Source organism: Argopecten irradians, chromosome 9 (assembly GCF_041381155.1).
Source record: "Argopecten irradians isolate NY chromosome 9, Ai_NY, whole genome shotgun sequence".
Classification (NCBI taxonomy): domain Eukaryota; kingdom Metazoa; phylum Mollusca; class Bivalvia; order Pectinida; family Pectinidae; genus Argopecten; species Argopecten irradians.
Genome location: NC_091142.1, coordinates 30837986 through 30864359, shown reverse-complemented (window position 1 = coordinate 30864359; position 26374 = coordinate 30837986). Strand labels below are relative to the sequence as shown.

Here is a 26374-nt window from a genome sequence, read left to right as displayed (position 1 = left end):
CCTTTTATGACCTAGCTTTAGCTGTTAGCGGTCCTAGCCATAGACCAGTAGTATTTTCTCTGCGTTCTCTGGATTATCCTTTTATGACCTAGCTATAGCTGTTAGCAGTCCTAGCCATAGACCAGTTAATTTCTCTGCGTTCTCTGGATTATCCTTTTATGACCTAGCTACACAACGTAGAACTGTTAGCATATCTAAACATATACACAACGTAGAACATTATAGCACAACTAGAACAGTAGTAGAACATTATAACACATCTTACATATACTGTAGTGAAACAATATAAACATCTAATACATATACACAACGTAGAACATTATAAACATCTAGTACATGTACACAACGTAGAAACAATATAAACATATTATACATATACACAACGTAGAACAATATAAACATATAGTACATATACACAACGTAGAACATTATAAAACATCTAGTACATATACACAATGTAGAAACAATATAAACATATTAGTACATATACACAACTTAGAACAATATAAACATCTAGTACATTTACACAACGTAGAACATTATAAACATCTAGTACATATACACAACGTAGAACAATAAAACATATTAGTACATATACACAACGTAGAAAAATATAAACATCTAGTACATATACACAACGTAGAACAATATAAACATCTAGTACATATACACAACGTAGAACAATATAAACATCTAATACATATACAACAACGTCTAGTACATATACACATATAAACATCTAATACATATACACAACGTAGAACATTATAAAACATATTAGTACATATACACAACGTAGAACAATATAAACATCTAGTACATATACACAACGTAGAACATTATAAACATATCTATACATATACACAACGTAGAACAATATAAACATCTATACATATACACAACGTAGAACATTATAAACATCTAGTACATATACACAACGTAGAACATTATAAAACATTATACATATACACAACGTAGAACAATATAAACATCTAGTACATATACACAACGTAGAACATTATAAACATCTAGTACATATACACAACGTAGAACAATATAAACATCTAGTACATATACACAACGTAGAACATAAAATATAGTACATTACACAACGTAGAAACATCATACATATACACAAGTAGAACATTATAAACATCTAGTACATATACACAACGTAGAACATTATAAACATCTAGTACATATACACAACGTAGAACAATATAAACATCATACATTTATACACAACGTAGAACATTATAAACATCTAGTACATATACACAACGTAGAACATTATAAACATCTAGTACATATACACAACGTAGAACATTATAAACATCTAATACATATACACAACGTTAGAACAATATAAACATCTAGTACATATACACAACGTAGAACAATATAAACATCTAATACATATACACAACGTAGAACAATATAAACATATAATACATATACACAACGTAGAACAATATAAACATCTAATACATATACACAACGTAGAACATTATAAACATATAGTACATGTACACAACGTAGAACAATATAAACATATCATACATATACACAACGTAGAACATTATAAACATATAGTACATGTACACAACGTAGAACAATATAAACATATCATACATATACACAAAGTAGAACATTATAAACATCTAGTACATATACACAACGTAGAACAATATAAACATCTAATACATATACACAATGTAGAACATTATAAACATCTAGTACATGTACACAACGTAGAACAATATAAACATATTATACATATACACAACGTAGAACAATATAAACATATCATACATATACACAACGTAGAACATTATAAACATCTAGTGCATATACACAATGTAGAACAATATAAACATATTACACATATACACAACTTAGACCAATATAAACATCTAGTACATTTACACAACGTAGAACGTTATAAACATCTAGTACATATACACAACGTAGAACAATTATAAAACATATTATACATGTACACAACGTAGAACAATATAAACATCTAGTACATATACACAACGTAGAACAATATAAACATCTAATACATATACACAACGTAGAACAATATAAACATATCATACATATACACAACGTAGAACACATTATAAAAATCTAGTACATATACACAATTAGAACGTTATAAACATCTAGTACACATCTATATACACAACGTAGAACATTATAAACATATTATACATATACACAACGTAGAACAATATAAACATCTAGTACATATACACAACGTAGAAACATTATAAACATATTATACATATACACAACGTAGAACAATATAAACATATTATATACATATACACAACGTAGAACATTATAAACATCTAGTACATATACACAACGTAGAACATTATAAACATCTAGTACATATACACAACGTAGAACAATATAAACATCTAATACATATACACAATGTAGAACATTATAAACATCTAGTGCATATACACCACGTAGAACATTATAAACATCTAGTACATTACACAAACTTAGAACAATATAAACATCTAGTACATATTACACAACGTAGAACGTTATAAACATCTAGTACATATACACAACGTAGAACATTATAAAACATCTAGTACAACGTAAACATATACACAACGTAACATTATAAACATCTAGTACATCTACACAACTTAGAACAATATAAACATCTAGTACATTTACACAACGTAGAACAATATAAACATATAGTACATAAACACAACGTAGAACATTATAAAAATCTAGTACATATACAAGTAGAACGTTATAAACATCTAGTACATATACACAACGTAGAACATTATAAACATATTATACATATACACAACGTAGAACAATATAAACATCTAGTACATATACACAACGTAGAACATTATAAACATATTATACATATACACAACGTAGAACAATATAAACATATTATACATATACACAACGTAGAACATTATAAACATCTAGTACATATACACAACGTAGAACATTATAAACATCTAGTACATATACACAACGTAGAACAATATAAACATCTAATACATATACACAATGTAGAACATTATAAACATCTAGTGCATATACACCACGTAGAACATTATAAACATCTAGTACATCTACACAACTTAGACCAATATAAACATCTAGTACATTTACACAACGTAGAACGTTATAAACATCTAGTACATATACACAACGTAGAACATTATAAACATCTAGTACATATACACAACGTAGAACATTATAAACATCTAGTACATCTACACAACTTAGACCAATATAAACATCTAGTACATTTACACAACGTAGAACAATATAAACATATAGTACATATACACAACGTAGAACATTATAAACATCTAGTACATATACACAACGTAGAACAATATAAACATCTAATACATATACACAACGTAGAACAATATAAACATCTAATACATATACACAACGTAGAACATTATAAACATATAGTACATGTACACAACGTAGAACAATATAAACATATCATACATATACACAACGTAGAACATTATAAACATATAGTACATGTACACAACGTAGAACAATATAAACATATCATACATATACACAAAGTAGAACATTATAAACATCTAGTACATATACACAACGTAGAACAATATAAATATCTAATACATATACACAATGTAGAACATTATAAACATCTAGTACATGTACACAACGTAGAACAATATAAACATATTATACATATACACAACGTAGAACAATATAAACATATCATACATATACACAACGTAGAACATTATAAACATCTAGTGCATATACACAACGTAGAACAATATAAACATATTACACATATACACAACTTAGACCAATATAAACATCTAGTACATTTACACAACGTAGAACGTTATAAACATCTAGTACATATACACAACGTAGAACATTATAAACATATTATACATGTACACAACGTAGAACATTATAAACATCTAGTACTTATACACAACGTAGAACGTTATAAACATCTAGTACATATACACAACGTAGAACATTATAAACATATTATACATATACACAACGTAGAACAAATATAAACATCTAGTACATATACACAACGTAGAACATTATAAACATATAATACATATACACAACGTAGAACAATATAAACATCTAGTACATATACACAACGTAGAACAATATAAACATCTAATACATATACACAACGTAGAACAATATAAACATATCATACATATACACAAAGTAGAACATTATAAACATCTAGTACATATACACAACGTAGAACAATATAAACATAATACATATACACAACGTAGAACAATATAAACATCTAGTACAATAACACAACGTAGAACAATATAAACATCTAATACATATACACAACGTAGAACAATATAAACATATCATACATATACACAACGTAGAACATTATAAACATCTAGTACATATACACAACGTAGAACGTTATAAACATCTAGTACATATACACAACGTTAGAACATTATAAACATATTATACATATACACAACGTAGAACAATATAAACATCTAGTACATATACACAACGTAGAACATTATAAACATATAATACATATACACAACGTAGAACAATATAAACATATTATATACATATACACAACGTAGAACATTATAAACATCTAGTACATATACACAACGTAGAACATTATAAACATCTAGTACATATACACAACGTAGAACATTATAAACATCTAGTACATATACACAACGTAGAACATTATAAACATCTAGTACATATACACAACGTAGAACAATATAAACATCTAATACATATACACAATGTAGAACATTATAAACATCTAGTGCATATACACCACGTAGAACATTATAAACATCTAGTACATCTACACAACTTAGACCAATATAAACATCTAGTACATTTACACAACGTAGAACGTTATAAACATCTAGTACATATACACAACGTAGAACATTATAAACATCTAGTACATATACACAACGTAGAACATTATAAACATCTAGTACATCTACACAACTTAGACCAATATAAACATCTAGTACATTTACACAACGTAGAACGTTATAAACGTCGAGTACATATACACAACGTAGAACATTATAAACATCTAGTACATATACACAACGTAGAACATTATAAACATCTAGTACATATACACAATGTAGAACAATATAAACATCTAGTACATATACACAACGTAGAACAATATAAACATATTGAAACGAACTGCTTCCTCGTCTCTACTTGAGGGTTTCTCACTCAAGTCTATAATACTGGGTTGTGATCACAGATCATCTGATTAGCCAATTATTGGAAAGAATAACTCAACGCCTCAATACAAGTTCATACATATAATTCTGGTTCTGCAGATACAGAGTCACAATGTGTAATCACACTCTCTATCACTCTAATAACTGTACAATTAGAGATTATGCCAGAATATAGAAGTTATAAATGGTAGCGAGTACAAATGTACAATTATCTAAGTTGATAGTTAAACTCCCTGTTATAATATATGACTTGTCTTTTTATAAAGAAACAACAAAGTGATAACTAAGATGCAATAGCAACAATCGCGACAACAGAATAAAGATAATAGTTACTCAGTAGATTTAGTTAGTAGTTTATAGACATTGATCAATATGCATCAATTTCACTATTACAAGATTTCAACCCAAATATCTTGTAATAGATAGTATACAAGAGAACTCTAGTCTCTTGTATTAACACATGTAATTATCTACAAATATTTATGGAAATTGAGCAATGCATCAATTTCCCTATTACAAGATTCACAATTCCAAACATCTTGCAATAGAAATACTCAAGGCTTTTAAACCACTGTGTTTGTAATAAATACAACTATTTATAGAAATTGATCAAGTAACAATCAATTTCCCTATTACAAGATTAACTATATCTTGTAATAGAAATACCAGAGTACACTAGACTCTTGTATTATCCTATACAAATATTATAGAATTTAAGAATAGTTTATAGAAATTGATCAAGTAATAATCAATTTCACTATTACAAGATTAACTATATCTTGCAATATAAATACAAGAGTACACTAGACTCTTGTATTATCCCAAGTACAAACTATTTATGGGAATTGACCAAGTCATCAATTCCTCTATTACAAGATTAGGCTCTAAATATCTTGTAATAATTCCCTATTGAACAATAGACGATTTCTATTATAAGTTATGCCAACTTTCCTATAATCGATATAAGGGAGATAACTCCTGTAGGCCTAGCTACTAATGAACCAAAATGGCGCAAGAATTCGTATCGGATGCCGGGAGGAGACGTTAAAAATCACAGTAATCGCTCCGCCTTATATACCCCTCGGGCGTCCACATTTCCTTATATGGAAAAAGTGGAGGCAATGTGGAGGCAAAGTGGAGGCCAGACTGTTTACAACAATAGCAGTCGTACATTGCCGACGTCACAATATAGTGCCAAAAATGAAAGCACAAAGAAAATGTTATACATAGCGTAAACCAACTGTTTATTGACTGAAAAATGTTCTGTGAAACACAAAATATAGTTACAAATATCTGATTCCGTTTCCGAGCCGTATTTAAAAATGTACACAAAAACCAGCCGGAACGTCAGCGTCAACAGTTTCACCGTGAAAGCAGTACAACTGCTTGGACCGAATATGTCTTGAAATCGACCGTTGTACGCCACAAGTACGTATTAAACACATACATTTTGATGAATAGTATTGTTATTGTCTTAACGATCACTGAATTAAATCATAAGATTGATCATGGAGCTTACATAAACAAAATACCTAATTCAAATTCTGACCGCCTGCTTAGTCACGATCCAATATGGCGGCTATCGTTGCCAGTGACACACTACTTGCCAACAAACTATTTCACATACAATCTATTATCACATACATTTACCATCTGATAGCATGGTCAGTTAGATAAAAACATTGCCATTTGCCATGTACTGCTAATAATATACAATTCAACCGTTATTACACGTTTATTCCATGTAAACACACCAGGGGTACAGTTCAGTAACATAAACACACAACAGCTGATCGTGAGTCAGCTGATCTCAAATGAACATTCGTTACAATATTATACATATACACAACGTAGAACAATATAAATATCTAGTACATATACACAACGTAGAACATTATAAACATCTAATACATATACACAACGTAGAACAATATAAACATCTAGTACATTTACACAACGTAGAACGTTATAAACATCTAGTACATATACACAACGTAGAACATTATAAACATCTAGTACATATACACAACGTAGAACATTATAAACATATAGTACATATACACAACGTAGAACAATATAAACATCTAATACATATACACAACGTAGAACATTATAAACATCTAGTATATTTACACAACGTAGAACAATACAACAACCTGTAGTGGGGACAATAGGATTCTTACATGTACGTTATAATGAGCTTTATCGCACCTCGGACCGAAATGTCCCCAAATGATTGAAGGAGAGCCGTCACGTGGTGACCCCCTATCACTTTATAGGGGGTCAGGACTCGTATGCATAAAAAATCTAAGAATTGTCTTAAGTTTGTACTTAAGTAAATTTTCAATACACTTTGTTAAGCAAGATGCTTAATTTCTGTTGCATAAATATTCTAAGCATTATGCTTAGCTGTTTTTTGCTAAGCATATTGCAAAAATCTTAGATGGCTCGTTGTCAATGGCGAGACATCATGTTTCCCGTACTTTTTGTTTACAAACAATACCACGCGGACAAAACACGTGCGCGATCGTCGTCTGCTTGTCTAGCTTCTCTGCAAAAATGGCAACGAAAAGTGTTGAGACACCAAGCAAAAAGCGGAAACCAAACTGGACGGCAGACGAATGCTTGCAGTTAACAAAACTTGTTGAAGAGAAGAAGAATGTTATCAGGGCCAAGTTTGGTGCGGGGGTTACGACCCAGAGGAAAAGGGAAGCATGGCAGCGCATAACAGATGCCATCAACGCCAGTTCTACTGTCAGACGAAGCGTAGAGGAGGTAGAAAAAAAATGGCACAACCTCCATATGAAGGGGAAGGCAGAGTTGTCTGACCACCGCAGACAGGCAGTGATGACAGGTAATTACTCGTAGTTCGATCATGATCATTACAGTTGTAGGCATAAGCATCATTACGTTGAATTACGTTGAATTAGGCCCCTATAGCAGACGACTCGCCTTGATCTGTGATCTGTTGTGCGACAGTCATGACTGGTTAATGCAGTTTAATAACAATTTCATTTCTACTTACTTTACTTTGAGTGTAAAATCACAACAGATCGTCAAAATCTCTGTTAGCCTAGTTCTCAACATCTCGATGGCCGGTGCAATGTTTGCTGTGTCGGGTTGTCGTTCTTTGAATTGGAACGCTCGATTTACTTTGTCATCTCTATTACGGTACTATTTTAAAAGTTTCAGACAATTGAATCGAAGTTCCAAATGAATACTACATAACCTGATCATGATTTATAGTAATATTTCAACTATAGACAGTAGTTTGCACTTGTTTTGTATTATGTTTTGGCGAGAAACGATGACATACAGACGTAATTTATATATTGCAAACAGGTCGGAAACAGTAAATCGAATACGTCTAACATCCATAAATAGTATTAGTACCGCCCAATTATGAATATTGATAAGTTAAGACCAACCCTCCTACCAATACTGTCCAATAGTATCTTCAACAGTCAATTATATATAAACACAACGACCACTCTTATTTGTAATCAAAAACAGAGTTTCCCATATTTGATTACAGACATCTTCATTTATTGTCATTATACATGTAGATATTTAGATCTATACATGAACAATACAGATTATGATAATTTTATTAAGCTGTTTTCAAAATCATCTGTACATAACATTATTTTCATTAAGGCTAAGCTTACATCTATTTACTATTGTTAATACAGATTGAGATATACAAGCTTACATGCATTGTCTTATAATTACAAATACATGTATCTGTAGTTTTAAGATAAATATTTGTGTTGTTTAAGGAATTAAGATATTTGTATTTTGAAAATGTTGATAAATTAATTTCATTAATTAAATTGCAGATCTATACATGTATCTGTAATTTAATTTTAATATCTATAATTTCATTCAGGTATATACTTTTTTTTTTAAATGCAGACATATGTAAATGAGATACCTATACATATGAGATACACAGTGATACATATACATATGAGATACAGATACATATAAGATACAGATATATGTGAGATACAGATATATGTGAGATACAGACATATGTTAATACAGAAACTGGATATAAAAATTCCAACTGGCTTTTTATAATATGTCTTATTTTCTATAAATCTATTTATTTTCTTCTTGCAGTAAACCTGTTTTTTCCCAATGGATTATTGCCTGATTATGTCACACTTATAAAATGCCTTGCATATACACAATTGTGTACTTTCTTGATAAAAAATGAAATACAGCTATATAGTAAAACAAAAAGGCCACAGATTCTTTTTCATGTAAATATATTATACAATTACATTTTCTGTACTTACATTCTGATTTCAGTCAAAATTAATATTGATAAATGGAATTATAAATGGTAAATAAACAACCTTAATTAAATGCATACATGTACTCAATTTCAGGTGGTGGTCAATCTTCTATGCCCCAGATCAGTCCTGAGGCTGTGGGCAATGTAATTGGCCTGGATAATGTGTCCATTTGTGGCATTGATGGGGCAGTGGACACATCAATGATGATGCTTCTAAACACTGACCCAGTCTTTCCATCAATCTCAAGGTATTTTATGACAGATTATAGGGCTAGTTGAAAATGTACATGCAAATTACTAGTTCATATCAAGTACAAAATATTTGGATCTTATCTATCTTTCCAACTCACATATTTGTAAAGGAATTATGGTATTCATTCTGCAAAAGGAAGCTTCAAATATAGCCAAAAATTAAGTTTTGGTGCATTTATTGTAACTTCAAAAGTAAAAAAAATATCAATGTACATGTATATGTCTATGTACATGTTTCAATGAACATGTATGTATGAAATTTCAAATTTCATGTTTTTTATTATTTTTATCATTACTAGTAATATTTGTCATCATCTATGAATTGATGGCATATATTTATTATGAAATGATGTACTACATGTATTGTCAGTTAGCTTTAATCCTTTAAATTGTCTTTATAACAGACCCCCATGCAGCACCATAACAACAGAGATCATGCCTTCATGTGCAGCGACCATCTTGCCATCATGCACAGTAGCTTCACCCCTAGAATCAGATGACAGCACTGCAGGGATCCAGCAACTCAGGAAGCAGAAGCTGCAGCTGGAAATAGAAAATTTGAAATTGCAAAACAAACTTCTCAATTTGAAAATCAAAAGGATAAATGATAATGAATGTTAATTAAAACTCAAATAATAAATTAATGACATCTATTGATTGAGTGTTATTTTGATTTAATGCTTGTACATTATGTACATAACTCTACAAATATCATCAGCTGATTTAAAAAAATGATTAAGTAGATAAAAAAAAACCTGGTCAGTTGAAAAAAATAAATAAGTAAAAATCAAATAATATTGAGCTTACATCAGAAGTGATTACAGACAATATGGGTTCTGTAGGCTCTGCCATCAACAGGGTCCTCTTGGATACTATTAGCATCACCCTCACAGTTACCATCATCTCCATCTTCATCATCACCATTATCAAGCTGTGGCATGTTCAACAATTTAGCAATGTTATGTAGAATGCCACAAGCTGTGATTAATTTGCAGACTCTCTCTGGTCTCAATCTTATCTCTCCATGCAGCACGTGGAACCTTCTCTTCCATTGCCCAATAGCTCTTTCCACAATACACCTGGTAGTTTTGTGTGCACTACAAAAGTGAACCATTTGTTTTGATTAAATGTTTTTATTGAAAATAAATCCTCAATTAAAGCTTGAATTGATACACTGTATACAGTGTGCACTTCATAGATATGTAGCAATATAGGTAAATATATCATTAAAATTCAATATTATAGTTCAATTCTGCTAAAATGTGCATCAGAACCACCAACTCTCAATTCATTTCATATCATTTAAATATAAGGTTGAAATTTCTATTTTACCAAATTATTGAATTATGATTATAAGTCAGTTGACATCTGATCATTTAAGGATACATGTTGTGTATAATATATCTTAAAAGCATAAAAACAAATAAAAATGTCAGCTACATGTACAGTGTATACACATTCACAATGTACATGTATACAACTATATGTGCATATTTATATAAAAATTAATCTGAAACTATTTCAAACCTTTGCTTGATTTCTTAGATAACATGGTGTGAGGTAGGCTAAAGACACCTACAAAATGATAATGTTTATTAATAATGTGACTTGATTTTTTTTACTGGAAAAAGACTGTTAACTTTAATCTGCCCACTCATAAATCAATTAAATTTATTATGAAACATATTAGATAAATGTACTACTAACAGATATTCTTTTTGAAATGATCAAGCACAACATTAAATTTCATGATCAAATTAATTAACAAAATGTGCAATAATTATATACAAAATGTATATATATATGCAATATTAAAAATATGGTAATCTAGCTAAATTAAACATGTATTGTGATGTGGTGAAACACACCCTATACATGCATATGGTGTCTGTTATTTTTATAAATACTTGAAATATTTAGACATGATGAAGTTCTCTATTTTCTATTGTTTTTTTCAACTATGATGTGCAAATATTGGATTATCCCATTCTGAACCCCTCATATTATACAACTAGAGTTAGTTCCCTTTTCGAAAACTCTCCAATGCAATAATAACAGTAGCGCGAGTGACCGGAGAAGATTGTCAATAAAGGTAGACACAATTTTAGTAACATTTACCTGTTGTACCGAGTCTGTTGTCCGGGTAGTGGGTTGAGGTAGGGTGTCAAGAGCCAGTTTTTACAAGGATACCCGCTATCGCCAAGTAAGTGACATTTTACCGGCACCATTCTCGCCTCAAATATCCTTGCGAGACCACTTTCACGAAGGATTCTCGCGTCGTGTGCTGACCCTGGCCATCTCGCAACTAGGTCTAAAATACGGGAATTTGCATCTACCACAATCTGTACATTGATGGAATGGAAGTTTTTTCTGTTTACAAATTCTGGCTCGTTGATACTGGGGCTTAAAATACGTATATGTGTTCCGTCAATTGCTCCAATAACCCCCGGAAACCTCGCAACTGCATAAAAATCTGCTTGATGTTTCCTCACAGCCTCAGCAGAAATAGGGAATGAAATGAACTTGGTAACGACTTCCTGGCGGTTTAAAGCATTTGTCACTCTCTGGATAACTCGGGATACGGTTGACTGGTCAACATTAAAATTATCACCACTGCAGAGTTGCATTTTCCCTGTAGCATAGAATCTCAGTGCTAATAACACCTGCAAAAATGAGGGTAGGCTGTGATTCCGTCCTGTGGCGGGGCAATATAATCTTTCACAATATCATTAATAAAAAGGATCCCCTCCCTGTCAAACCTGAATCTTTGATAAAGTTCAAACCCGTCATAGTTTTGAAGTGGATCAAACCTGTCCCGGAAAATTCTTTCTCTTCTCAATGCCCTTACAAACTGTTGAGGTGCATTATTCTGTCCATTAGCAGCGGCCATTTTGGAAAGATAAGCATCTTACTTAACGATTTAAGACAGGTAAGGTGGTTGTTTAATGTTAAGAATATCTTAAGTGTTAAGAAAAATCTTGCAAGCCACTTAACAAGATAAGCAATATACTTAGCACAAAAATTAATCTGCTTAGCAGAATCTTTAACTTAAGCATATTCTTTAACCATTTAAGATTTTTTATGCATACGAGTCCAGAATGTTACAATATTATACATTCTCACTATGTACACCAGGCTCTAGACTCAGCTGCTGAAACTCTTGGATGGTCAGTCTGCTTTGGCTATATATACTAGAGGTCATCCAAGGTCAAATTCCAACTGACCCAATACACACCTATAACTGCCATGTGTCTGGGGTCAGTTAAGGCCTGTCTGATACACACACCATATTGTGTGTGGGACCAGTCAGAGAAATAACTTCCAAGGTTAGATATTTACAGCTTGACTCATGATGACCATATATCATGGTATTTTCAGTAGCCTAAAGGGGAGGAATGGTATTTAATTATCTGATTTGTTTCTAGCAGATCATAAGAAGGCTATCCACAAAATACCTCAGGAGTCTCTGACTAACACATATATCTTCTCCATACTCTAAACCATGCAGAAGCTGTACCAAGAATAACCCTACCATATTGGTTCATGTTCACAGTTCCTAAGGTTTATAACCAATTTCTGATTGATTATAGCAACAGAGAAAAATTCAAAATCTGGTTCAATGTATACTAGTAAATAGGAATATCTGTAACTGGATATATCTAAGTAAGACCAGAAAAGACACTTGTCATACATGTCTATGGTTTCACTGCTACAGATCTATCATGAGCAAGGCCAGATTGTGGAAGGTCGTCCCACCACAAATATTTAGGTAATGTGCCGAGTTCTGGGATTGGTTAATAAATATCACCTGTCATTTCAAGTGACTGGGCTATTATTACACTTGGTAAGGGATGCTAGAGTTAGTTAATTATAGGTTTATTGTTGTGAGGGAAACACCCAAGTCATGATGACCCTCCATCCTCCTTTATCTCGAAAAGAGCAGTGAGGATGACTTATTGACACTTAGTCCTCTACCTTAAGGTTTCGAGTTTGAATCCATATCCCATGTAAGGCAAGTTAAATGTCCTGGCCATAGACCAGTTGTATTTCTCTGGGTACTCTGGATTATCCTTTTATGACCTAGCTATAGCTGTTAGCGGTCCTAGCCATAGACCAGTTGTATTTCTCTGCGTTCTCTGGATTATCCTTTTATGACCTAGCTGTATCTGTTAGCGATCCTAGCCATAGACCAGTAGTATTTCTCTGCATTCTCTGGATTATCCTTTTATGACCTAGCTATAGCTAAAAGCAGTCCTAGCTATAGACCAGTTGTATTTCTCTGCGTTCTCTGGATTATCCTTTTATGACCTAGCTATAGCTGTTAGCGGTCCTAGCCATAGACCAGTAGTATTTCTCTGCGTTCTCTGGATTATCCTTTTATGACCTAGCTATAGCTGTTAGCAGTCCTAGCTATAGACCAGTAGTATTTCTCTGCGTTCTCTGGATTATCCTTTTATGACCTAGCTTTAGCTGTTAGCGGTCCTAGCCATAGACCAGAAGTATTTCTCTGCGTTCTCTGGATTATCCTTTTATGACCTAGCTATAGCTGTTAGCAGTCCTAGCCATAGACCAGTTATTTCTCTGCGTTCTCTGGATTATCCTTTTATGACCTAGCTATAGCTGTTAGCGAGCCTAGCCATAGACCAGTAGTATTTCTCTGTGTTCTCTGGATTTCCTCCACCTCCTACATGTGATGATATCTTTTTATGAACTAAATAGCTGTTAATGGGCCATAAATTCAAAAAAAAGAACCAAACAAAACAAAAACCCCAGCAAAACAAAACAGCATTTTACTGTATTTTTGATCATGTTCTTTTATTGGAAGTTGAATCTGTTGGTGTTATGTAAGCCATTTTCCTGATTAATGAGTGATTGTATAGGAAACCTATATCTAATACACTACACAGGATGATTGTATAGGAAACCTATATCTAATACACTATACAGGATGATTGTATAGGAAACCTATGTCTAATACACTATACAGGATGATTGTATAGGAAACCTATATCTAATACACTATACAGGATGATTGTATAGGAAACCTATATCTAATACACTATTACAGGATGATTGTATAGGAAACCTATATCTAATACACTATACCGGATGATTGTATAGGAAACCTATATCTAATACACTATACAGGATGATTGTATAGGAAACCTATATCTAATACACTATACAGGATGATTGTAAAGGAAACCTATATCTAATACACTATACAGGATGATTGTATAGGAAACCTATATCTAATACACTATACAGGATGATTGTAAAGGAAACCTATGTATAGGAAGCCTATATCTAATACACTAAACAGGATGCTGTACCAATGTAAACCAGTGTGGTCTGTGTGGTATTGTGTGTGACATAGGCTGTATCTGATTTCACACAGACCACTGGGTATTGACAGATCAAAGATTGATAATGGTGTGACAAGAGGGCTTCAAGTTACCATATTATACCACATAAATGTTTACTTCAAATTACTCTATTATACCACATAAATGTTTACTTCAAATTACTGTATTTGTATTATACCACATAAATGTTTACTTCAAATTACTGTATTATACCACATAAATGTTTACTTCAAATTACTGTATTATACCACATAAATGTTTACTTCAAATTTATACCACATAAATATGTACTTCAAATTACCGTATTATACCACATAAATGTTTACTTCAAATAATCGTATTATACCACATAAATATGTACTTCAAATTACCGTATTACACCACATAAATGTTTACTTCAAATTTATACCACATAAATATGAACTTCAAATTACCGTATTATACCACATAAATGTTTACTTCAAATTTATACCACATAAATATGTACTTCAAATTATCGTATTATACCATATAAATGTTTACTTCAAATTACTGTATTAAACCACATAAATGTTTACTTCAAATTACTGTATTAAACCACATAAATGTGTACCTTAATATACCATATCATACCAAATAAATTATTGCAAATAGAGTTGCTTATATATATTACCAAACCTTGGTAGCTTGACTCTCCATGTTTAAGTTTGAACTAAGTAATGGAGGATAGAAGGTCAATTATTGATTGGTTACCATAGTAACACAGAGCTTTAAAAGGATTTGTAGGTTTTAGTGGCCTTAAAGCTATCAGGCATGCACAGTCTGGTGGGTGTTACAGGTTTGTTTGTTAATTTCCCTAAAACATCCCGTCTGCTGTATTCTGTACAGTACTTAGAAATACTTCATTACCATACATAACCTAAGGTAAATCCCAGCCTTAGTGTAAGAGCTGACTATGGAAGAACTTATAATTGAAATAATTATTATTTTTAAGTGGAGGATTCGTCTGTGGAATAAAGACATCTTTTTAAGACAAATACAGGTGCAGATTTTGAAGGGATGACCTGGCTCCTTCCCCCATCAAGTAGTGTAGTTTCATGATCAATGGTTGGTGAAGTAAATTAGAGGCATTTTGAAAATCATTTTTGGTACATTTAAACTTCCTCGTGTTGGTCTAGATCTGCCTCTGTTTTGTCTCCACTTTTGAAGACTTTAAATTTAAAAATAATTTCAAAATGATCAACATCGCAAAACATTGTAAAACTTGCAATTACATGTTACTGTGTTTTAATAGTGTTGATTTAATTGTGCCAACCTGATGTTACAACATGATCATGCTTTATGCTAAAGCTGTTTCTATGTAATATACCATAGTCATACAGATGTGGTGCTGTAACATGTTGTAACTATCAGAGACAGTACTCGTTGTGTAGGACTTGAACATCAGAATTGAACCCTTGGAACCAGTGACATACTTCTTTATACCACATAGTTATACTCTGAACATCAGAATTGAACCCTTGGAACCAGTGACATACTTCTTTATACCACATAGTTATACTCTGAACATCAGAATTGAACCCTTGGAACCAGTGACATACTACTTCTATACCACATAGTTATACCCTGAACATCAGAATTAAACCCTTAGAACCAGTGACATATACTTCTATACCACATAGTTATACCCTGAATATCAGGGATCAATACAATTTTATCTGTTAAAAAATCCAAGCACCATAAACTAATTCCATGACGTGAGGGATTAGTATGCCGAGGGAAAATTTAATTTCTGGTTTGAAGTCGTAGAATTTAGTTTTGGTGTAATTAAAATTGGTGATGACAGTTGGGGTACAAAGTAAAGATTTCGGGTGAATACCAATGGATGTTTGTGTTTGATTGATGTGGTGTGGTTGGATTGGTGATTTAATTTTAAATAACATCAATAAAAACGCTTCGACTTACTCGCTGTTTTGTATCACCCGTCACATTTCATATCTCGGGGGGAAAAACACATCTTTACTCATTATAATGTGGTTATAAACTATAATTTGAATGGCAACGTAATTGAATTTCAGGATTTAAAACTTTTTAATTTAGTTGCTTTTTTATCTCATAACTCACATTTTTCTGATAAAGACAATGGAAAAATATAATAATAGTTTCAGTTTTAAGGTGATTCATTACTGAATGTCGGTCATCAAATTAGTAAATATTTCTTACTGCGTGTATAATTATGTCAGTTTAGGAAAGATGGGATGGGGGGGGGGGGGGCAATAATAAATTAAGTATACAGAGTTGAGTGGTGTTAATTTGATGCACAATGTAGTCTGTATACATGATTTTGTGTTGGGTATAACAATATCAAAGTGGGTGCTGTGGTAATGGATCAGGAGAGTTCTGTGTGGGGAATGCCAGCAGCTTTCAGGGAGGCCCTGTACAAGGTCCAAATTACAATCAATATCGATGAGAACATACCAAACTGAGTTTGTCTTTGAATTGATCTAATTCTGTGGAACCGAGAGTGATACAAGCTGTGTGGAGAAGGTGGAGGGGATATGTAGACAGGTGCAGACTCAACACAATGGTTATCTGTCATTTAGGTTTGGATGGCACAGGGGTTAACTGACTTTGTGTTTGGTTGGATGGCACAGTGGTAAGCTCACTTTGTCTTTGGTCTGATGGTACAGTGGTAAACTTACTTTGTCTTTGGTCGGTTGGCGCTGTGGTAAACTGACTTTGTCTGTGGTTGGATGGGGCAGTGGTAAACTGACTTTGTCTTTGGCTGGATTGCGCAGTGGTAAACTTACTTTGTCTTTGGTCGGATGGTGCTGTGGTAAACTTACTTTGTCTTTGGTCGGATGGTGCTGTGGTAAACTTACTTTATCTTTGGCTGGATTGCGCAGTGGTAATCTTACTTTGTCTTTGGTCGAATGGCTCAGTGGTAAGCTCACTTTGTCTTTGGTCTGGTGGTATAGTGGTAAACTCACTTTGTCTTTGGTCTGGTGGTATAGTGGTAAACTCACTTTGTCTTTGGTCGGATTGTGCAGTGGTAAACTTACTTTGTCTTTGGTCGGATGGTGCTGTGGTTAACTTACTTTGTCTTTGGCTGGATTGCGCAGTGGTAATCTTACTTTGTCTTTGGTCGAATGGTGCACTGAATTGACTTTTTCTTTGGTCGAATGGCTAAGTCGTAAACTCACTTTGTCTTTGGTTGGATGGTGCAGTGCACGTGGTAAACTCACTTTGTCTGTGGTTGGATGGGACAGTGGTAAACGTACTTTGTCTTTGGTCGGATGATGCAGTGGTAAACTCACTTTGTGGTTGGATGGGGCAATGGTAAACTCACTTTGTCTTTGCTCAGATGGTGTAGTGGTAAACTTACTTTGTCTTTGGCTGGATGGGGCAGTGGTAAACTTACTTTGTCTTCGGTCGGATGACACAGTGATAAACTCACTTTGTCTGTGGTTGGATGGGGCAGTGGTAAACTCACTTTGTCTTTGGTCGGATAGGGCAGTGGTAAACTTACTTTGTCTTTGGTCAGATGACGCAGTGGTTATCTCACTTTGTCTTTGGTTGGATGACGCAGTGGAAAACTGACTTTGTCTTTGGTAGGATGACGCAGTGGTAAACTGACTTTGTCTTTGGCTGGATGGGGCAGTGGTAAACTCATTTTGTCTTTGGTAGGATGGGGCAGTGGTAAACTCATTTTGTCCGTGGTTCCATGGCTGGCCCTGCAGGTAGGGCGTTAGAATTGTACCTGCTGCCTCCCTTGGCACCGCCTCACTTTTGGCCTTGATTTGAGCGTTCGCCCCCTGTGAGGAAGGCTCTGGGTTCTGTCCCCTGGCCGAGACACACCAAAGTCTATAAAAGTGGTAGTTTCTGCTCCTGCTTAGCGTTCAGCATACAGGGAGTGGGACGACTGGTTCGCCCGTTGTCAGTATAATGTGACCGGGTGGGGTGTGTTGCTTGGTGTCTTCGGCGGCATGCTTCAGTGATATAGCACTATAAAAAGGGCAACAGTTCCACTATACAAGAAGACACAACACGAACATACCGCAGTCTCCCAGTACATTCACCTCGCACAACATACACGCAACACACTGCATACATGGGAGGCCGTCCTTACATGACCATAGCTGTTAATAGGACGTTAATAAATCAAACAAACAAACAAACAAACAAAAGGTTCCATGGCGCAATGGTTAACTCACTTCTATTATTAATATAAGTGAGCATGGTGCATATGACAGAATGTCATTCAGATTCATACAGAGGCTTAAAAGTACAGACCCATCTACTGGACCAGTTGGATGTATATCATATATGTCCTGTACATTGTTAGTGAGCCAATCCAGGCCTAGGACATACTTAATTATGTTTTACAATAGCTGACATAATCTTGTAGCACAATTGTTTAAAAGGGTCAGTGGGGATTGTGTGTCCATATATACAAACACCATATGTTAATGTGATAAACTATTTTTTGATGAATTGTACAAACTATTTTTTGATGAATTGTACAAAAAAACTTTTTCAAGAAGTTCACAACACAATTTGAGCGAACCTGTTGCATTTCGTGCAGAATGTATATATATATGAGACAGCATTATACAATGTATATAGTGGAGCCTCAGGCCTGCAGGTAACTGGGATCAATGTTGTATTGTAATCAGGCAGACTTCTACAGTACACCTGAGCAGGTACACCTGGGGACGAATCAATTTACCTGGGCCGGAAACACCTTTGTGTTGGCTTTATTGAGGAGATTAACACTGGGACCTACAGGTCGCTACTGTAGGTGTGGATCTGTTCACCAAATACACAGCTTTGATATTATTACATGAACTGTAACAACTATCTTGTACAGGAATGTTTAAAAGTTTAACAAGACAATCTGGTAACATATTTAAAAATAAAAAAAATGTATTTGATATTTTGGTACTGCACTAATAATTGTCATTTTATGGGCTCATACTTGCATGATATCAGCCTTTTACTTAATTGATTTGGGCCTACATATATAGTTAGTACTTGGTTGATATTTACCTCCTACTTGCATGATATCAGCCTCGTACTTGGTTGATATTATCCTCGTACTTAACTTGCATGGTACTTGGTTGATATCAGACTTGTACTTGCATGATATCAGCCTCATACTTGGTTGCTATCTACCTCGTACGTTGTTGATATTGGCCTCATACTTGCATGATATATCAGCCTCGAAAATAAATAATATCTTGCATGGTACTTGGTTGATATCAGACTTGTACTTGCATGATATCAGCCTCATACTTGGTTGCTATCTACCTCGTACGTTGTTGATATTGGCCTCATACTTGCATGATATATCAGCCTCGAAAATAAATAATTCTAAATATGTAAACATTTCGGAATTGAGTACAAGAAAAGTACATGTTTAATGCAAGAATGAAGCACCTTGAAATAGCATACTACATATCTGCTAGAAGTTGTTTATTTTGTGGATACAGCTACAGCTAGTTTTAAATCTTACAGTAAGGCACTTGATGGAAAGCATGTGCTAAACACGGCCCATCTGGTAACATGTTCAAACACAGACAAGTCCCTGACCCTGAAATTCCTACACCACTTGGCAGTAAAGAAAGTCAATTTATATAGGGTTAGTGTGTAATGCTGCTTGTAAAAATACTCCTTAAAAGATGAGTGAGAGTATCCTTGGGAGACAAAATGTTGTAACAATCGACTGTACACTGACTTTATATGTAGTATATGTAATATGTACTTACTACCAATCTGGTCTGCTTACTTAAGGTAGGTCCATACTTTTGAAAATCGCGCCAATTCATTTGACGCTATACCGGAAGTTGCGGAGGTTGTTTTGAATTCCAGAATGGTTTCCGATACGCCACGACATCACACTTGGATATTTTTTCAATAGGTGAAAATTGTCTACATATAATATTGAATGTTTAAAATCATTAAATAAATCAAATAAAAGCAGTGAAGTGAAAATTATATGCTATTTCTGAGGTTTTTGCGGTCCCTGTCGTAAATGGGAATGGATTTTTAAACACCGGAAGTGCCGTTCGTCGTTATAAATCATAAGACGGGACCCGGCCGGACCGAAATTCCGGAATTCTAAAAAAATCGCATACGGATTTCCTTTAAACACACAATTTGGAGAAAATCATAAAAACAAACAGACATAAACCAGATATAATATCACAAAAACGTATGAACTGATGTGGAATGTTTTTTTTGCGGCATGATTTTCAAAAAATAGTCAAATATAACCCATCTTAGCACTGGATGAAATGGGGGTAGGGTTGCGAGTTACAAACTTCAAGCTTACAAAATTGTGAAATTTTGATCGAGGACCCCGTGTTTTTATATGATATTTGAAAAACATATTACCTTGGGCATATCATATACAAATATTGTGAAATTGACATGGGTTTTCATTTCCTTTTTGGCCTATTCATTGATTTTTTACGGGCGAAAATATGGCAAAACATGGTAATTACATATAGAAACGGTCCTGGGAAATAACAAAAATTAGTTATCATTTGTAAAAATAAAATAGTTTTGTATATTGTTCTATCGTAAGAAATTTAGGACAAAAAATCAACAGGATCGAGACTACATTCACTCTAATATTACAGAAAACATAATTTTATGAATTTTTCTATTTTCGGTCAGCAAATTTGCATGGATGGTATATTTCAAGCTCAAATATCTCAAAAAGTAGGTCGAGAACACCCATTTATCTTTACAGATTTGAAATCTACATGAAAAATGCAAGAAAATAAGACCTGTTAGAAAAAAATGACATGGGTTTTTCCACCAATCTGGTCTGCTTACTTAACTAGGTATTGGGGCATGTTTCTGATGACCTACACAACACTACACAACTCTTATACAGTATAAATATAGTGCTGACAAATACTCGATGACTAAATCAGTTATGTATAGGAATAAATCATAAATGTTTATGTACACAACTGAATGGACAGAAATAAACCATACATGTTTATGTACACAACTGAATGGACAGAAATAAATCATACAACTGAATGGACAGAAATAAATTATGCATGTTTATGTAGAGAAATTAAATTAATTTTGTTTATATTACTGTATCACTCTGTCAGAAGGAAGAGTGATTTAGACATGAAGGGATAGAGTACATGGAAGTTTTAGGAGTTATGGGTTTGATTCTTGGAATTGGACGATACAGAGATAGGGCCATCTGAAGGTAGAAGGAGGGTCAGGGATGTCTCCAAGTTGAAATGGGGACATAAATCAGGTTTTAAAGGCAGGTATGGGACAGAGAATGGGTGTTGAAGGTACGTAGGGCCCTAAATGTAGATTGGATGATCAGTGATTTGGTGAGAGGCTGTAATATCAGAGAAGGGTGTGAACATGTCCTGGTGATAAGAATGAAATAGCCTATGAGGTTTGTCAGCATTGAATGATCTAGTTATACTGGATTTATGTTACGTAATCTGTTATCCCTAGTAAACAAATTAAGTTTTATTAACGAATATTAAAGATGCTCCACCGCCGACAGAGCATAAATGACATTCATTCTTTGAACAATAATTGGTGTTTAATCGTGTATATATATGTCTAATTAACACAAAAAATAACATAAAATAATTTTTTCGCCTTTGGTGCATGCGCAATCATTACTTCATTCCATATAAGATATAGTGCCACGGAATTTTTTCGGGATGCAATTAATTATTTTTCATTTTGTTAACTTTAAGTAAAATTAAAAGCTAAAACTTTTCAATGGTGGTAATGGTGTAAAGTAAGTAACTTTTGTAACTGAAGAAAAATACTAAATCGTCTGCTCCTGTTTTTGATAGTGAAAAAATACCATTTGTCAGCGATGGAGCATCTTTAACGATAAAAGTCTAAAAGATAATTACAGTGTATTCAAATACAGTTTGTTACTGGGATAGAAATTTATAAAAAAATTATGTTTAGATTTCGCTGAAAAACCAAACATCAGTAAATGTTTTATCAACATTTATCAAAAGCTGTTGAATGCTTTGTGCTACACTGTCAATAAAATAAATATGTTTAGTTCATTTCTGTAAGATAAAGAATTGATTTATAAGAGATTATGGAAGTAAAAAATTCAATTTTTCACAAATTTGCTACTAGCTTGGCCTGTGTAAATAAGATCTACAATCTGGTGAGAATTAAAACATCATCATGATGGAGTGTGATAAGTCTGAGCTGTGCTTGACTGCACAGCAGTGAGACATGTGGGCTGGTAAAATTATAGGTATACACAAGGGTAGAGATAGGTACAGGAATTGAGGCATGTACTGTATTTACAACAAACTATGTTGACTACACAAGGCACTACACCTGTTGACTATACAAGACTACATATAAAACACTACACATGTTGACTACACAAGACTACATATAAAATACTACACACGTTGACTACACAAGACTACACAAGACACATAATAGACTACACAAGACACTTTGTAGATACTTAACAAATCACTACGTAAGACTACAATTAACAGACTACACATAACAGTGAAGGTTACACTTATAAACTGCTACATATGCTAGTATATATCTTACAAAGGTCATTCACTATGTAGAATTTAACACTATTGAATGTCCCACTTAGTCAGATGGCAGTTTGCACTTAAGTGCTCTGGGTTCGTTGACAAGAAATGATTTTTGTTGTAACACATATGAAGCTGGTGTGTAAGTGAAGGTAAGGTCGTTTATTGGAGGTACTTAGGTGTGAGTTCATAAATCACTTGACATTTTAACATTCCCCCCATCTGATCCCCCTCCTTCCACTTGGCATTTAAAAAAGTCTCACATATCAGCCCTAGTTTACTTTAAACTATATTTCAAAATAAATTGTTTGAATTTCAGAGGTAAATGTCAAAAATATTTGCCAAGCACCCAAATTTCATCAAAGTATTGTTACAATATTTGTGAGACTTGAAGTAGTTAGTAGTTCTACCCCATGTGGATAGAGACTCCAGATTAATTAATTTAAATTAGCAGGGAAAACCAAACAAGTATAGGAATTGTTATATTTTAAAGGGACATGAACCTAATTAAACCATGTAAATATGAGTAAAATACATATTTAAGACGTTGTCAAATACCTTACTAAGTAATATATATCCGTTATTGTGCAATGTGTCAAATAAAATAATTATATTGGAAATTCCATCTTTCCGTATTTTGAACTGGCCCGGTCGAATTAAGAGATAAATATAGTAGTGTTGAACTTAAGTGAGCTCCCACAATGCACTGCACAAATTAAAGTAAACAAAATGGTGGGTCAAAAACTTGGGTGAAGCAAACACAAACGAATTCCGATAGAAAACAGAGTACGTCAAGAGTCAGTAAAGTGCGCGATTGGGAAAGTATGTAAATATAAATGGATTGCTTAAATGCAAGAGATAGGAGCAACTTCCCACTTTATACTTGCGTGATGTACATATGTGCAATAAGTCAAGAACATCCCTTTGTGGTGCCCCGTCGAATGGAAAGTCTCGTTTGACTTTTTACTATCATTCTAACGCTAAATACAAATTGTTTTATAACTAATATTAACAAATAGTGCTTAAACTTCATTTGTCAACCATTGTAAATTAGAAAATAATCTTAAAATGTGGAAAACTAATATTCCTTGTCATGTCGGCAAGTTTGTTGTTCATTATAACCTCGCTTTCGACCAGCTTTCGTTTTGTGTTCCAAAAGTAGAATATGACGGTCTATTTTTATCATTTTTGGGGTAGGTATTCCCCACGTTTTTCTGTCGTTTAAGATAACCAATTATTGTAATAAAATATTCAATAAACATCTGAAAACCATATCTAAGCATACAGAACAACTTATTTAAGGTTCATGTCCCTTTTACAGTCATTAAAGGAAGTTTATAGGATATGGAGAAAAGCCAGAGTGCCTGGAGAACAACCACTGATCTGAAAACTGCCCTATATGGGATTCAAACTCGAAACTAAGAGGTGGAGGGCTAGAGCCTTGATATACTTGGTAACATGTTTTTGAAGTGGATTAAGTTTAGTTGTAGCTGGTGGCTTCCACATATTCACAGCAATTAGAGTAAAGTGTCTTTAGCAGAGGACATCTGCATAGACTGGCCCATTTCTCGTCTTCCTGGCTGGGAAATACATGTTGTAGTATTAACAATGCCATGTGACTAAACAGAATCTTCAAGACCTCACCCTATAGAGATAACTGATACATTATTTAGAGGGTGTGTATTCAGGTCTGTAGAGCAGTGTCTTTTAAATCTGATCATGTGTTGAAGATTGGAGTAAATTCTGATAAATGATTTTTTTCTGGCACCATCGTGGGTTTGAAGGATTACACTGGGTCCTTTGTTACACCCGCTTGATTTCTCCTTCATTTCTATGTGACCTTAGTTTTCATTTACCAGACTTCACACCAGGGGAGGAACGGATAATTAGATTTCTATCAGGAAAACTGCTATACAGAGACGACTCACCTTCAATTTGTAGTATGCTTTTGGCAAGGAATACAGCTACAATGGAGGAAAGTTGCAATTTGTATTGCCTTTATAAATATAAAGTAAATTATTTTGTTGTGGCAGACTCCACTACCCACTCACCCCTTGAGACTAGCCACTCCCTTCCCCTGCAATACTCCTACCCCAAGGACTCACCTCCAGCCCCCCACCCCCCACCCCTACCCCAAGGTCTCCCCTCTCACTGTTCCCTCCAACCCCAAGGACTCACCTTCCCCACCCCCATCCCCACCCCAACCCCAAGGTCTCCACTAGGCCTATCACCTAACCCCAAGGACTCTCCTCTAACCTCCCCCTCCCTCAAACCCCAAGTTCTCCCCTCTCATCTTTCCCCCTTACCTCAAGGACTCTACCCTCTCACCTTCCCCGCCCCCCCAACCGAAGGACTCCCCTCTCACCTTTCCCTCCAACCCCAAGGAATCCTGCTCTCTTTTTTCCCCCCAAATCCAAGGACTCCCCCCTCTACATTCCCCCCAACCGAAGGACTCCCCTCTCACCTGCCCCCCCCCCCCCATCCCAATTACAAAGATTCCCCCCCATCCCAATTACAAAGATTCCCCTCTCACCTTTCATGGAAGATACATATTACAGATGTCTGTTGTCTCATCCCGTTCTGGTTTGTTTT

General features: G+C 34.0%; 2 protein-coding genes and 1 pseudogene across 5 annotated transcripts in view; 2 read left to right on the top strand and 1 right to left on the bottom strand.

Annotated features, from left to right (window-relative positions):
* Positions 1-26374, top strand: part of LOC138332055 (autism susceptibility gene 2 protein-like) — a 228301-nt gene that overhangs the window by 15432 nt on the left and 186495 nt on the right. The gene's annotated exons all lie outside the window — the stretch shown is intronic.
* Positions 7838-10476, top strand: LOC138331039 (nuclear apoptosis-inducing factor 1-like). The gene is made up of 3 exons (XM_069278494.1): positions 7838-8154; positions 9698-9851; positions 10260-10476. Exons 1-3 carry the CDS (start codon positions 7860-7862, stop codon positions 10474-10476), a joined length of 666 nt encoding a protein of 221 aa, XP_069134595.1. The 5' UTR covers positions 7838-7859.
* On the bottom strand, positions 10178-12807 carry LOC138332057 (putative nuclease HARBI1; annotated as a pseudogene).

What these genes read in the sequence shown, in the direction of transcription:
- LOC138331039 (XM_069278494.1), top strand. Translation starts at nt 7,860, where the DNA reads ATGGCAACGAAAAGTGTTGAGACACCAAGCAAAAAGCGGAAACCAAAC. An exon ending in CAGACAGGCAGTGATGACAG is followed by an intron (nt 8,155 to 9,697) that starts GTAATTACTCGT and finishes ACTCAATTTCAG; the next exon opens with GTGGTGGTCAATCTTCTATG. An exon ending in GTCTTTCCATCAATCTCAAG is followed by an intron (nt 9,852 to 10,259) that starts GTATTTTATGAC and finishes TCTTTATAACAG; the next exon opens with ACCCCCATGCAGCACCATAA.